The sequence below is a fragment of the Cheilinus undulatus genome, linkage group 17 (genome assembly GCF_018320785.1).
Source record: "Cheilinus undulatus linkage group 17, ASM1832078v1, whole genome shotgun sequence".
Lineage (NCBI taxonomy): Eukaryota > Metazoa > Chordata > Actinopteri > Labriformes > Labridae > Cheilinus > Cheilinus undulatus.
In genome coordinates this window covers 13,013,470-13,028,701 of record NC_054881.1, presented here as the reverse complement: position 1 = coordinate 13,028,701, position 15,232 = coordinate 13,013,470, and the positions used below count along the sequence as shown (strand labels likewise).

The 15,232-nt window shown below is 39.1% G+C and overlaps 1 protein-coding gene across 1 annotated transcript in view; it reads right to left on the bottom strand.

The window, feature by feature from the left end:
* LOC121524927 (astrotactin-2-like) overlaps positions 1 to 15,232 on the bottom strand; it is a 615,575-nt gene that overhangs the window by 9,965 nt on the left and 590,378 nt on the right. The window contains exon 21 of the mRNA XM_041810517.1: positions 650 to 750. Coding sequence (XP_041666451.1) covers positions 650 to 750 — 101 coding nt within the window. The remainder of the gene's footprint in view (positions 1 to 649; positions 751 to 15,232) is intronic.

Genomic DNA, 15,232 nt, shown 5'->3' with positions numbered 1-15,232 from the left:
TTGTTTTATAATATAGGTAATTTAAGAGTATATTACGATCAAAAGATCCCGAAGCCTGACCTTCCTGTATAATGTTTTAAAGAATCTCTTTCAGTGAGTAAAGGCAAAACATTATATTACATGATCATTTTCTATATATAAAACATGGGTCTGATATATTCATATGAACCTAATTAAAATACATCAAAGTATGGGAGCCTCTACGACTCATGTGGTCACCCCCTAGCATCTGGACCAGCCAGGGCACCCAGTATCAATGTATGAAGAAATTTTCTGATGATAATTGCAGGTCCATTTAGAGCTTTAATTTACTAACTACTAACATTCTTAACGTATTATTTTTAACTAACATTTTTACACAGTCAGTTGAAACTAAATATCATACTTAATAACTACTACAACAACCTTTATGTGAAACATAAAATCTTTAGATCTGACTCATTTAAATGGAAACTGTTAAATTTAAAACTTCTAAATGGTTCACTGGCAAACCAGTACCAAAGCTTTTGTTCAAAAAGAATGAAAACTGAAGTAATATGAGTACCATCTTTGAAAAGTGATTATTTCCAAGGATGTAACATGTGCTTAAAGGTTGAAATAAAAATAGCAAGAGAAGGTCACAGTGGGAACAAACCATAGGTGAGAGTACCTTCAGCTCGGCTGTCATCCACCATTGGACAAGACGTCCGTACTGAGACGAAGCTTGACTCAGACTGGCTTCCTCGGCTATCCACTGCATGGAGTGTGAACCTGCAGGTAATTAAAAAAAGAAAGCGATAGGGGTTATTTTATTATTTGTGACTCACAATCTAAGACCAGGGGGCAATACATTCCAATGACAAAGCCTTTTTATAAGGCTGTGATTAAGAAAACATTTAAGGTTCTTGGACCGTCAAAAAGACTGAAGGTCACTTTTAAAGTGATATCACCTCTATAACTTCATGATCCATAGTATCAAAAAATACTCTATTTCTTCAAATAACATGATCAGAAATTGTTTTTATCCAAAAGAGAGTGCTGTCAACTTGAGTAATGCACTGGCAGCATTTAGAACCCAAATTGTTGCAAATGTGTGCAGTAAGTACAATTGAATTTACAACAAATTATCTAAAACAAGTTACCTGCATTAATTACTGAATAAAAGCAAAGTATACAGTGCATAAAGTATTCGGACCCCCCTTCACTTTTTCGATTTTGTTATGTTGCAGCCAGTCTGAGGTCTTGAATGCTGCAGAACAGGTTTTCATTGAGAATATCTCTGTACTTAGCTCCATTCAGCTTTCCCTCAACTGTGAGCAGTCACCCAGTCCCTCCTGCTGAAAAACACCCCCACAGCATGATGCTGCCACCACCAAGCTTCACTGTTGGGATGGTATTGAACAGGTGATGAGCGGTGCCAAACTGTTCAATCTTGAGACCAGAGAATCTTGTTTCTTGCAATCTGAGAGTTGTATTCGTATGTGTTTTGCATTTAGGACAGGCTTCAGTCAGAGTGACTGTTCATTTCTTGGTCATCTCTCTTGCTAAGATGCTTTATGCCAATTGCTCAGTTTGGCTTGGCGACCAGCTCTTGGAAGAGTCCTGGTCATGCCAAAACACTTCCATTGTGAATTGGGGAGGTCACTGTGCTTTTGGGAACCTTAAATGCAGCAGATTGTTTTTGTCTTAGCTGAAAAATCCAGCTTCATGACAACCCTGATAAGAAAGCAGACCAAATCTTCAAAATCCTTTATGTGTTGATGGTCAGGTAAGATTTCTTTTGATCGTATACAGTGCAAACATTTCTGTCGTCCATACTTATTTTGGAAAATGTCTTGTGAACTAGGACCTGGGTATTTTGAGATTGAATTATATCCTAAAATTAGTGCCGCCTGTAACCACAGCAGCACAGAAGAGAGGAGTAAAGGGGCATTTAGCCTGACTCCAGCCACTCCATGAGGACAAAGTTCCTCTTTTTGAAAATGCCAAACATCAGAATTTTTTGGGTTCCATGACAGACTTCAGGGCCGCTCAGTCTCCCAATAAGATACACCCGTGAACAGTTCAAGACATTGCAGCAAGGGAAAGGACACACTGGGAAAGTGTAACGCATCTTAAGTAATGTAGGGCTGCACAGCTGGGAATAGAAAACATATGACCTTTACATGTCCTTTAGAAAATGCCACCGTGTGTACTCTTGAATAAGAACAAGTGAGAGGAACTGGTCATATTGAATCTAAAAAAGGAGCAGATTTGGGGCAGATTTGTATCAATATGCTTGAAACGACGAGGAGAAAAAGGGCTGATGGCACTCATGATAGAAATGAATTTTTGCCTCTGCTGTCTGGACAGTGGTTGAACTTTTAACTTGTAGCAGCAGCTCTACTCATGTGGCCATGACCTCCAACTTTCCTGAATTACACATGCCAGGTAGGTTTTGATGTTTTTTTTCCCCAATAAATTAAATAGTCATTAAAACACTGTATTTTGTATTAACTCAAGTTATGTTTGTCTGTTAATAAAATCTGTTTGATCTGGAGTTTTGAAGGAACATTTGGTTAGATGTGGAAAGCTTAAGAGTTTCTTTTTCTATGGCATAAAATACACCTAGAACTGCCCATTTTGTGAATTTTAAAGCTTTTGCTGATTTAACAAAAGGCAGTTGCTAACAAGTAGGTAACTAGGCCTACAGAATTTGTGAAGTACATGAAAAACTCCATAGTACAGTATATGCAAACACTAAGTGTTGACTGATTTTGTTTTTTTCAGGCTTGATATTGATACTAATTGTTAGTGGACTGATAACCAATATTTGTAACAGATATGCAGTTGTTATGACAAATAAAATGTGCTTAACGTGACAAAAGCAAATCTGCATGTTAAAAAAATTAGGAATATAAACAATTTAGCCCTTGCTCTGTCAACATGAGAGAAAAACACTGAGCAACACTGTATCAGCAGGAAACAGGAAGTGATGCCATACACTTCTTGTGTTAGTGCCACCTCATTGTTAAGTGGCTGGTAGTTGCATGACATCAAGCCAGTCAGGTAGTGTTGTGGGCAGTAGGTGGGACCGTAGAGAGTGAAAATAAAGCCAAAGGGGAAGACAAAAACCCAAAGTAGAACACACTGGAATTAATTGATTTTGGCCAATTATTGGTAAGAAAATATGCTGATACTGATAAATGGCTAAATACCAAATATCGGCTTCAATACTCAGCCAGGCTGATAATCAGTCTACCCTTACTAAGGTAATTTACTAGTCTGCCTTTCATGTGTTTATCCCGCCTCCTGCCACTTAAACTGCAGTTTGTTGGCAGAAAGTTGTTTTCTGAGGAGTTAAGACAATGAAATAAATAGTTAATGTCTTCTGGTTGAAGTTGAAGTCATTCAGCTGTGCTGTAATTCCTTAATAACGCAACACAAGCTATGTACTTTCACCAACATTTATGAAGTCTTTGTTGACAAAATTTCCAAGTGCTTTCCAAGGCTTTTGGCCAATGGAACCTGGGAGCTACTAACTTTGGAACTGGCCTACATGGATAAACCATCCTTGCAACATTATTGGCGTCTAAAGCCCGAGTTCCTGACATCTCTATTAGTGTCCTTTCAGTTTTGTTTCACCAACAAGCAGCATGTCAGACATCAGGTATGCAAAAGGCTGTAGCACTCATCATTTGGACCACATGCATTTTTTTCTGGCTTCTGCCAGTTTAGCAAAAGTGAATTTAGTATTGAGAAATGTTTATAAGTAGTTATGAAAAACTGAAAGCTTTCGGCAGTATTTCCACAGAGCTACCACTGTAACAACAACAGAACGACAGAGAGGAAACCACAAAACATAGCGAGACAAAATGAACAACTCAAATGGCATTCCAGTGCCAAGCACTTAAAGAATACACGGAAATAAAGAAATTAATGTATCACTGTTTTTACAATACTTGCTTTTTTCCCCTTAAACTCATTTGCTTTTTTAGGGCAATGTCTTTTGAGGGCTATCCCAAAGCTGTCAAATGATTGTGTTGTTTGTAACATGACCTGTTTGGACATAGCTAGCATAGTTTGTCTGTTCTTGTTAGTCAGTGGGGTAGATGCGGTATTCCCCAAGAACCTCACAAAAGACGCTCAGGCCTCACTGGCTCCTCTGCCCAGCAAAACAATGCCGGCATGTAGCAGTCACACTGTTTAAATTATGTGGCCACATAACGTGCAGATGGATACAATGAGTGGGAGAGAAGAGGAGGATGGCGAGGCGGGAGTTTTATCAAGGCAATTTGTTAAAAGTTTTGTTTGGGACCTAGGATGTGAGCTTGCCAGCCTTTTACTGCTGTTTTTTGGTGGTTTACATGGTTGGCATCAGTGACAGGTACTGTTTCTCCTTCCACAGCCCCTTAAGCAATTACAAGATCATTATGTACTGTAATAAATCTGTAACTGCCAGGAGATTAAGCCTCTCTGTGAGTCACCTTTGGAAATCTGCATTTTATTTGGGTAGAAAGTGGGATAATGGTTGTTAAAAGAAATTTGTCATGTTACAGAGTACAGCAACCTTTATGATGCTCTCTGCTGTGAAAAAACACTTGGCCAGGGATCTCATGCTGTTGGGATTGCATTCATAAGGACAGACAGTAGGAGGAAAGGGGGCTGAGTGGATTAGACACTCAGTGAAAATAGGGGGCTTTCACAACAGCAGCTCATTTGCTTTCTTCCAGTTCAGATAATAAACTTTTCGTTTTCTTTTAAATTTTCCTCTTAGATTATTTTTTGTTAACACTTTAAATTGTAAATCTGCCAGCCAGCATCTTACATCTTCAGGTCATTCCAAAGTCCAGACTTAAACCAAAGGTGACCGAGCATTTCTATCAAGGCCCCTCGACTTTGGAACAACCTACCTGCCTGGGTGGGTGCGTCCTGGTCGTTCCAAAGTGGAAACCTAAAACAAAAGCTGACTGAGCATTTCCAAACAGGTCCCCTAAACCTTGGAATGACCTGCCTGGGTGGGGATATCCTGGTCATTCCAAAGTCAAGACTTAAAACCAAAGGTGACCGAGCTTTTTCTAAAGGTTTATTTTGGGCATTTTTGGGTCTTTATTTGATAGAGGAGGACAGTGGACAGAGTCGGAAACAGGGACGAGAGCGGGGGAGAGACAAGTGGCAAAGGGCCCCAGCCCGGACTCAAACCCAGGCCGTCCGCGCACATGGGGCGCGCCCCAACCACCCGGCCACCCGCATCTGTGACCGAGAATTTTCAATCAAGGCCCCTCGACTTTGGAACAAACTACCCGCCTGGGTGGGTGTATCCTGGTCATTCCAAAGTGGAGACTTAAAATCAAAGCTGACTGAGCATTTCCGAACAGGTCCCCTCAACTTTGGAATGACCTGCATGGGTGGGAATATCCTGGTCATTTCAAAGTCAAGATGGAAAACCAAAGGTGACCGAGCATTTTCCAACAGGTCCCCTCAACTTTGGAATGACCTGCCTGGGTGGGGATATCCTGGTCATTCCAAAGTCAAAGCTTAAAACCAAAGATGACCAAACATTTTTAATCAAGACCCTTCAACTTTGGAACAACCTACCTGAAGAGAATAGAAACAGTCAGTTTCTTTTATATAATTTCTTAAAACTCATTTTCACATCTTCTCATTTATCTTCTCACAGATTTTTACTTCCTTTTCAATTTCTGAGCATATTTCATTCCCTCTTAATCTTTTACTTGCCTTTCTTACCTTTTAACCTTAATTTACTTCAAAGCCCCTTTGGCTGTTTAAAATTATTATTTCCTTTCTCTCTTTAAAGCTTGTTTCTCTTTAACTGCTTCTCTTCTTTAAACCTTTGCTATTATATTTATCAACATACTGCCTTTTTAGTTTAGCTTATCTTATCTTGAGTTTTACCCCTGTTTTTATATTTTACTGTTTTTTACTGGCTCTTGTTCTACTTCTCTGAACATTTTTTTTACTGCCTTTCATTGTTTTTTTTAATCTTTCTTGTTGTTTTTATTCCTCTTTATTTCTGTTTAAACTTTTCACTTTTTAATTTTTGGTCTTGATGTCTTAGTTTGAATGGTATCCCATGATATTCTGGTTCTTGATTTCTTATGATGCTGTTGGGCTAATAAGGCTATAGCTATGCTAGCTACATAATTAACATTACTACACAAGCCAATGTAGCTAAGTTACCTTTAGGCTAATGTAGCTGAAACTAACCTAGCTACATAGACAATGTACCCTTGTAGCCTACATAACTGCTTTGTGAGCTTAGCTTTGGCTACATTAGCTGGATAGCTACATTAAAATGTTTTCATGGATGATGAGGGTTTTTTTTCTGTAAGCAGACTGTTTATTCAACTTTATTCAACATTTTGTAATTAGGTTTGCAGGTCAGGTTTTTGACTGTTAACTAACCATTACCTTAACCCTTACTCCAACCCCTAAAGGGAAGTACAATCTGATTTTATTTCTAAGGTTTTAGTGTGCATTTCCTTTCTGAGATATACAGAGTCTCTGATGACCAGTCTGTGACAGTGGCCATCAGGAATGAACTGTCTGCAGCCAGACAGTCTTGAATGATCCAGGTGTGAAAGCACCAGTAAGGATCCCCTCGAGGAACAAAGGAACCAGCCATGGTTAGGCCTGTCTAGAGACTGTCAAAACATCAAGTAATAGAACTGTTAAGGGACACACAAGCATCCCAGCCACCCACAAACACATCCACATGATTCACTGTCCTTTGTCTCTTTATTTTGCTATCTACATTGGTTGTGTATAACTCAGAGCGTCTCGCCCTGTCTCTAAGCCCTCGTCTCTCACGTCTATTCCAGGGCTGTCTGGCTGCACATGGCTCCTTTGGTTTTCTGAAAGCTCAGCAAACAATGAGGTGGACAAATAGCAGATTAATGTTTGTGTAAATTAACAATGTTGCCATTAAAGTAACCATTGTCTTCTAATTTAATGAGACAGCGGAGTGATGGCTGAACAAGAGATGACAAGACGGAGAGCTCAGAGGCAGACAGAGCGGGAGAGGAGGAATGAGAGGAAAGTGAGAGTGAGAGAGGATCAATTAGGGCAGTATTTTTGGCATGCCGGGAGAAGCCAGGGCAGTAGGGGATGCCTTTTCCATGACATCAGCATTTGGACGCACATCAGTCGAGCCAGTCCACAAGTCAATCAAAGCCACATAGAATCGTTTCTCGCTGCCCCGAAGAATTTATGGCAGCTCACACTATCTCATGACTTTGAAATCCTCAGATCTTAGTGGCATTAGACTGGTGCAACAGCCCTAAATAAAATTGGTTTGCCTTCCATTATAAATTAGAAAAAATAGCTCAGCTCTGAGTGATCTCACTTGCAGATCACCAAAGACCCATAGTCCAAATGAATGTAATGATGAAAACACCCCATTAAAAGTCATTCAGCAGTTCTAAATGTATGCACCAGATATTTCTGGAGACTGGGATATTTCCTGACCATCATGCAAACATTACTGAGTGACATTTGACATAATCAAGCCAAGATCAGACTGTCATCTAGTATCAGGACTTATTACCATTACTACTACTTGCTCTCAGTCAGATGTCATTAGATAATCTGTACCTTATGACTGCATTCACTTTCTTCATCCACAGTTAAAAAAAAAAAACCTTCTGTTTAGATTTGCATTATCAGCCTTATCATCCACACATGACCACCTCAATAATAAATTTAACAGTTGTGTTTCTTTAATGAATAAAGAGTATCAACATAACCAAACAGTACACTATACACCAAAAGATTTCATTCAACACTGCCAAATTTGATGTTAATAAGAAGCACATTTTTATGCTCTTAAATTATTTGTTTGTGCTATATCGGTCTTAATTCGTATGTCTCCAAAACAGCAACAGCCCTCGAGGCACCATGTTTTGGGTTGTTGATCTGTCAGGCTGTTCTTGTGAACACAGTATCTCAAGAGTACTGAGGGATTTTTTATCAAACATTTTAATAATACAGGGTCTACTCTGATTTAGGGATGATGTGATTAGGATGGGAAACTTATAACAACACCTCCCCCCAATTTTGGCATCATTGCGTTGGGGTACCTTTAGTTTTAGAATTGATTTTGAAAGCATGTATGGGTCGGGCTCCAAGCTCAGATATCAATTACTAATCCCCTATGAGCCGGCCTGCAACCTTAGATCTTCAGGTGGGAGCCTCCTGGTAGTTCCAAAGTCCAGACTTAAACCAAAGGTGACCGAGAATTTCCCATCAGGTCCCCTCAACTTTGGAATGACCTGCCCGTGTGGGGATATCCTGGTCATTCGAAAGTTGAGACCTAGAACCAAAAGTAACCAAACATTTTCCATCAGGTCCCCTTGACTTTGGAATGACCTGCCTGGGTAGGGGCATTCTGGTCATTCTAAAGTGGAGACTTAAAACTAAAAATGACCAAGCATTTTCCATCAGGGCCTCTCGACTTTGGAACAACCTACCTGAGGAGGTAAGGCGTGCAGAAACAGTTGCTTCTTTTATATCACTTCTTAAAACTCATTTTCACAGACTTGCTTTTACTGATGGTTTTGGAGGCCAATTATCAAAGGCAAATGTCTTTTGGTATCAGGTTTATCCCTTGCTTATGAATGCAATATCTCAAGAATGCTTACAGTGATTTACTTTTTTGCACAAATTTGCACAAATATCCACCCTGTCTCAAAGATCAACTTGTCATATTTTGGAGGTCTTATTTCAAAAGGATAAGTCATTGGACCTAGTCCATCCCTTGCTTGTGAATGGGATATCTCAATAATATTTGAGGGATTTCTTCCAAATTTGCACACATATCCACTCTTAATCAACGGTGAACTGATTAGATTTTGGAGGTCATATGTCAAAAGAAAAGCTTATGAGGTCTCTGGTAATGCTTTGTGGAACTCTCTTCAAACATGCACAGATATCCACTCTGACTCAAGAATCAACTTGTCTGATTTTGGAGGTTATTGTATGTCAACAGACCCTTGCTTGTGAACAATATCTCAACAATGCTTGCACTTTCTTCAAACTGTACAAATATCCACTCTGACTCAAGGATAAACTAAGGAGATTTTGAAGGCCATAGGTAGAAAGAGAAGGAAATTATGCCTTGAGTTCCTCTCTTTCTTGTAAATGCAATATCTCACAAGTGCTTGCACTGATTTGTCTCAAACTTTGCACAAATATCCTCTTTGGCTCAAGGATCAACTGTTCAGTTTTTTGAGGTTATATGTCAAAAGCACATATCATTTGAACTCTAATTCAACCTGTTTTTGAGAATAGGATATCTCAATAATATGCTGAGGAATCAAGGATGAGTCAACTGATTGGCTATTTGGAGTCATAGGTCATAGTAAATGGTCATCAGGTCCCCAATTCATTCCTTGATTGTGAATTCAAAGTCTTCAAGTTCTTTCAAACTTTGCACAAATATTCACTCTGACTCAAAGAAAAACAGATGACTGTTTGGAGAGCATAGGTAAAAAGAAAAAGGTCACTGGGCATTGAGTTCCTCCCTTACATGTGAATGCGATATCTCAAGAACGCTTGCACTGATTTGGCTCAAACATTGTGAAAGCATCCACTCTGACTCAATGATCAACTGATTGGATTTTGGAGTTCATGTGTCATGGTCATTGGGTCTCAACTTCAATCTTGTGATCACAATATTCCAAGAACACATTACTGGATTTTTTTGTACATTTGGCACACATTGACATTTGGACTTACAAGGAAGAACTAAGTAGATTTTGGAATACAAAAGCCACTGCAACCTTACATATTGTTAGGTTCCAGTGGCCTTTTTCCATGTTGCATATTTTCAGAATCTATACGTTCTTGACCCTTTGCTGTACTACACTGTCTGGCCTTTTTCTCTAGGTAGCATATATCTGCCAAGAGGTAGCTCTAGGTCTTGCATTAAGTCTTCCGTATTGTAAAATAGGTTCCAAGATCTGTCTCCATGAGTTCCTGTATTGATGAGAGACAATATCTAATAAAAAGTAAAATAAGATCAGTACAACACACACCAAATATTCAGTATTATAAAACTTTGCTTATTACCACTTTTAAAATCTACCACATCAGACCCGTAGTTTCTGTCTTTCCATGGCTCTCCCCAAATGATTTGATGATCTGTTTCCTTTTTCATTCTGTTAATTTGTTGGTTCGTAGCCATTCATTTCTGTCTTTATTTATTGACTGTTGTCAATAAGGAATAAAGGTTTTGGCCTTCAGAGGCTGTAAAGCAACATAATTCAACAATGACACTGACTTAAATTTCTCAATAAACATTCTCAATACTTAATACTCAATTATAAATTAGTGTCGAGTGAATTGTGCTTCAAAGTCTGATAACCCAACCTTTTATTGAAGCTTGATGTTATGAGAAAATTTAGTTTTTGCATTTGCTGCTTTAACACTTCATCATTATCTTTTGGTGCCAGTGGGGCCATTAGGCTATAGCACTATCCACAATCCATTGGTATTTTCTGATACTTGTCATTCTTTTTAAAATCAACCTCATATGGGAGACTTTTCATAGTACAAACCCTATCTAAGTCTGCAGGAGAGTATTGGGGCCCCAGAAGCTTTGGTAGTGATCAAGTGTAAAGCCAATACCAGTAAAAGCTCTTATCAGTGTCTTGATTAAGACAAGCGGGTTTGGCTGAAAACAGATGTGCCCTCAGACGTAATTCCGACGTAAATTCGGCTCTTATCAGAGAAACAACACTGTGGAGAATGCCTAAACAAAGATAACACTGCAACAAAGTTGGAAATTAGGCCCTTGTTGCAGGTTTTTGTTAGTGCAGGCTCAACTTCTGCAGATTAAACCAATCGTTATTTTCCCACCACTTGTCATTTGTTTTCAGTAAACTACACATTGTGATTTTTCTTAACCCAATAATCTTTATTTCTCACAGTCATCAGCCTCTACTCATGACTGCTGGCTGCTGCCCTTTTTATTACCTTTTCCCTTTGTTTAAACACTCACTTTGCACCAGTCTTGATTGCGTCAGAGAGGGGGAAATCTTTCCAAACATGAGCAACACTGCCCTTCCCTGAATTCTACCTGTTATGTAAACCTGACAGGCTCATTAGCTACCACATACTCTGTTTATGTTAGATGAATTAGAGAAAAATCTCATGGAACCCATTTTACTGGTAAGCTGTGGACTTGGGAGACATTTACTTAAATAGCTTGTTGGTATTGCATCCATCATATTCCCTCTGGCTTATATACTCATGCACACCCACTCATTGCAATAAAAAAAGCCTTGCTAAGCCTCACCTGTATCACTGCTCTGCTACACACAACTAAACATTGTGAGAGGTCACATTAGGGGTTAAATTTCACACAGTATCCTGTTTTACTGAAATCTTAGCTCACCGAAGTTCAAACAATATGGAGCTGAAGCTTTCATATTGATCCTAATCCCAACCCTAATGCCTTTTCCTAACCTCATAGTATAGTAGGTAAGAATTAGAGCATTATTTGTTCTTTCTAAGTTCAATTAAAAATCCAAAAATAATAAAATTTTAAAAGAATGCATGCCAAGAATCACAAGCACTGTGCCCATGCACCCACCTCTTGTCTTATGTAGCAGTTATGTTGTTTGTGATCCAGCTTGTGGCTTCTTTCTCCTCTGTCATTCCCCATTTTCTCTTTCTCTACAGCTGCCAGATCTATTCACTATCCTATCTATAATCGGTGCATAAAGGCTTTAAGGTTTGTCTTAAGGGGGTAAATTGTTTTGTGACATCATGACATTCACGTTTTTTGAACCAAGTTTCATAATCTCTAAAATTATTTCTTTGATTCAGTCAGGACCAGTTTGCCAAGAAATACGATTCAACACTATAAATATCTATTTATTAGCATTTATTAATTAGCACTTATTGCTGTTATTTATTTGGCAGTGTGGCCGTTCTGGGATCCTCCCTGCCCTTCCATGAGCCTACATGGAAAGCATTAAGCCACAACAGCACACATTCCTGCCTTTCCTATGCTGATAAGGAAAGCTTTAGGCAGGTAGAGAAGTATCAAAAAACCCAGGGCAGAGCAGGCATCAGTGACAACAGAATGGCATTGATTAAGTCAGAATTACACATAATTTACACAAGGCAAAACTGGCCCCATTGCAATTGACAGGACTGCCTCCTTACTCAAGTTAGAAAACACTGCAGAGAAGGTTCACCAGCTTAAAGAGCATTGGGGTTACTAGGTTGTTTGCAGTCATGTGATGTGTGACATGAAACTGCATTCTTCAATTATCAATAGACAATTTCTATATACAGTGCTTAACAAATTTATTAGACCACCACCCAAAGTAAGGTTTATGCCACAGCTGCCTTAAATTAACAGCATTAGTAATTACCAAAACCATTTTTTATGTTTCTGCAATGGTTTATACACCAATATGTAGAAGCTCTTTAACCCTTTACCTACTGGGCCGGCGCCGGCACTGTGTTTTATATGTCCGGAGTATTATTACTGTAACTCTGTCAAAGTTTGTCTGATCAGAAAAATTCAAACAGTGTTAGAAAGCTGAGAATTGTGGACATGCGCACATATATGGTTCATTACAGTACTCGCAACCATTAGACGTGCAAAACACCAGAAGTATCGTGAAACCACTTCACGGATTCTCAACACTGTAACTCCTCGAAAGTTTGCTCAATCTAAAAAATTCAAATGCTAACAGAGAGCTGAGAATCTGTGCTTTCCAGCAATATATATATGTGGTATATATATATAACGGTAATGTCAAACAGCACTGAGAAAACGGCAGCTTTGGCAGAAGACGAGTGAGAAAGGAGAGTGAAGGAAGAGAGTAAAAGGAGAGCGAGCGAGAGTGGTGTTTTGTTTTCAAAAAATTGTGTTAGTGGCTTTGTGCGTGTCTGTCATGTGCAATAACAATATGTTACTTGAGAATGTTGAGAATGCATTTTTCCACCTTTATTTGCACTAATTGTCGCCTATGTATCTAGTAATCTTTTGCACCATGTTTTGCACACCCAGAGTCCTAGACTCAAAAAATGACTGGTGATTGTTCTAAACAAGTATAGGTTCACATTTCAAATGTCAAATTAAAACTTCATGAGCAATAACAAAATTTCTTCTCATAAAAGCTGTGAAAAACAAATCCGTTTTTGTGTTTTTCTTCTTTTAAACTGCTGACAGTTCCATATAATGTAATAATCATTAACCAGATGTTGGAAAGTCAAGTTCAAGTACTCCTGGGAAAAGGGACCAAAGCTCTCAGACTTAGGGCATTTCCTGACTATTTTCACTGAAAATAGCTCACTGAAAATGAAAGAATCTGCATTAAAGCACTTCATGATGCTGGATGGTCTCTGAGACAAATAGGGAAAGACATAAAGTGTTCTCACAGTGTGGTCAAGTATGCTTTGGAATCAATTGCTGAGACTGGTACATACAAAATGCGCCAAGGAAGAGGCAGGAAAGGAAAGTTAACTGAAGCAGATGTCAGACATCTCAAGATTTTAAGTACTAGAGACAGAAGGAAGACTACTGCTGATCTTCAGGCAGAGATGAATGCTTCTAGATCAGGGTCTGAGAAAGTCTCCAGAATGACCATAAGCAGACGAGTGTCGGATCAAGGCTTAAAGGCAATAATAGCTGCTAAGAAGCCATTATTGAGGCCTGCAAACATCCAGAAACGCCTCAGATTTGCCAGGGAGCACAAACACTGGACTGTTGATGACTGGAAGAAGGTACTCTGGACGGACGAGTCCAAGTTTGAACTCTTCGGTCAGCATCGTCGTGTTTATGTCCGCAGAAAAGCTGGAGAACGTTTTGATGCCAGGTGCATTGCACCCACAGTGAAACACGGTGGAGATTCCATTATGGTACGGGGTTCCATTTGTGGATACGGTGTGGGCAAATTAGTGAAAATCGACGATATCATGAACAGGAACGTCTACCACAACATCTTAGTGCATCATGGAGTTCCTTTTGGACTGAATCTGGTTGGTTGTGGGTTCATATACCAACAAGACAATGACCCCAAACATACTTCAAAGCTGTGCAGAGACTATTTGACCAAGAAAAAGGAATCTGGAGTACAGGAACTGATGGGCTGGCCAAGTCAAAGTCTGGAAATGAATGCTATTGAACAAATTTGGGATTTAGTAGGTTCAAAGATTGATTGCACAAATGTTTCTTCTCAAGCAAGTCTGTGGGAACAGCTAGAAACTATTTGGAACTCAAAAACAAAAGAGACTGTGGAAAAGCACATAAAAACAATGCCAGCAAGAACGCAAGCTGTTATCAAGGCCAAAGGAGGCCACACAAAATATGACGCTTTTTGGTTATTATGTGTGAAAAAGGACTATTTAGTTGTTTCAGTTTGTTTTTTGCCAAATAAATAACAATAACATTTTTAGTTTTAAACAAGTTTTAAAAGATTTCTGAAATATTTTTGTTTTCTCGTTTTTATGACAGGTGGTCTAATAAATTTGTTAAGCACTGCATATGGTGTGTATGGTGCCTGAACTTCCAAAAAAAGGGATTTTTCCCATGGGTCTGCTACATATTACAGGGTCCTACAGATCTCCTACTTAGTCGAGTCAGATGAATGGAGAGTCTGGAAGAGTGTTGTCCTAAACTAAGAGGCTAGCTGTGCCACTTTAACACCTTTTCACCTTGTTTTGTCATAAATATTTTAATGGAAACACATATATATCATTAGCCAAATAAATCTTTGTAGTTTACGCGACTGCGTAATGATGAGTTGTTCAAGAGCCTGTTCTACCAAATGGCTCTTTTTTGTGTAACAAAAGACATGGCTCCTGTTTTTAACATAATTTTGGGGGCTTTTTATGCCTTTATTCAGAGAAGAGGACAGGGAATAGAGTCCGAATCAGGGATGAGAGAGTGGGGGACAGACATGTGATAAAGGAGCCACAAACTGGACATTAACCCATACTTCTTGGTCATTCATTAAAGAAGATACTTCTTATACTTAACGTCGTTTTCGCAACTGATAGTCCGGGGGACTCGGCCCATTTTGGAACAGAAATTGCAACAGTATTGCACTTTGCTATGATTTGGTTTGCATTCACACTGCCCTTGGTCAAACGAACCAAACCATAGGACTGTGGCGCTGTCGTTCCAAGCAAAGAGCGGTGAAGAAGAAAAGGAGGCATAGAAGAAGATGAAACTGGAAATCCATCTCCTTCCATCTGTCTTTTTATTTCCACATAAACTATGAAAAAACACCAA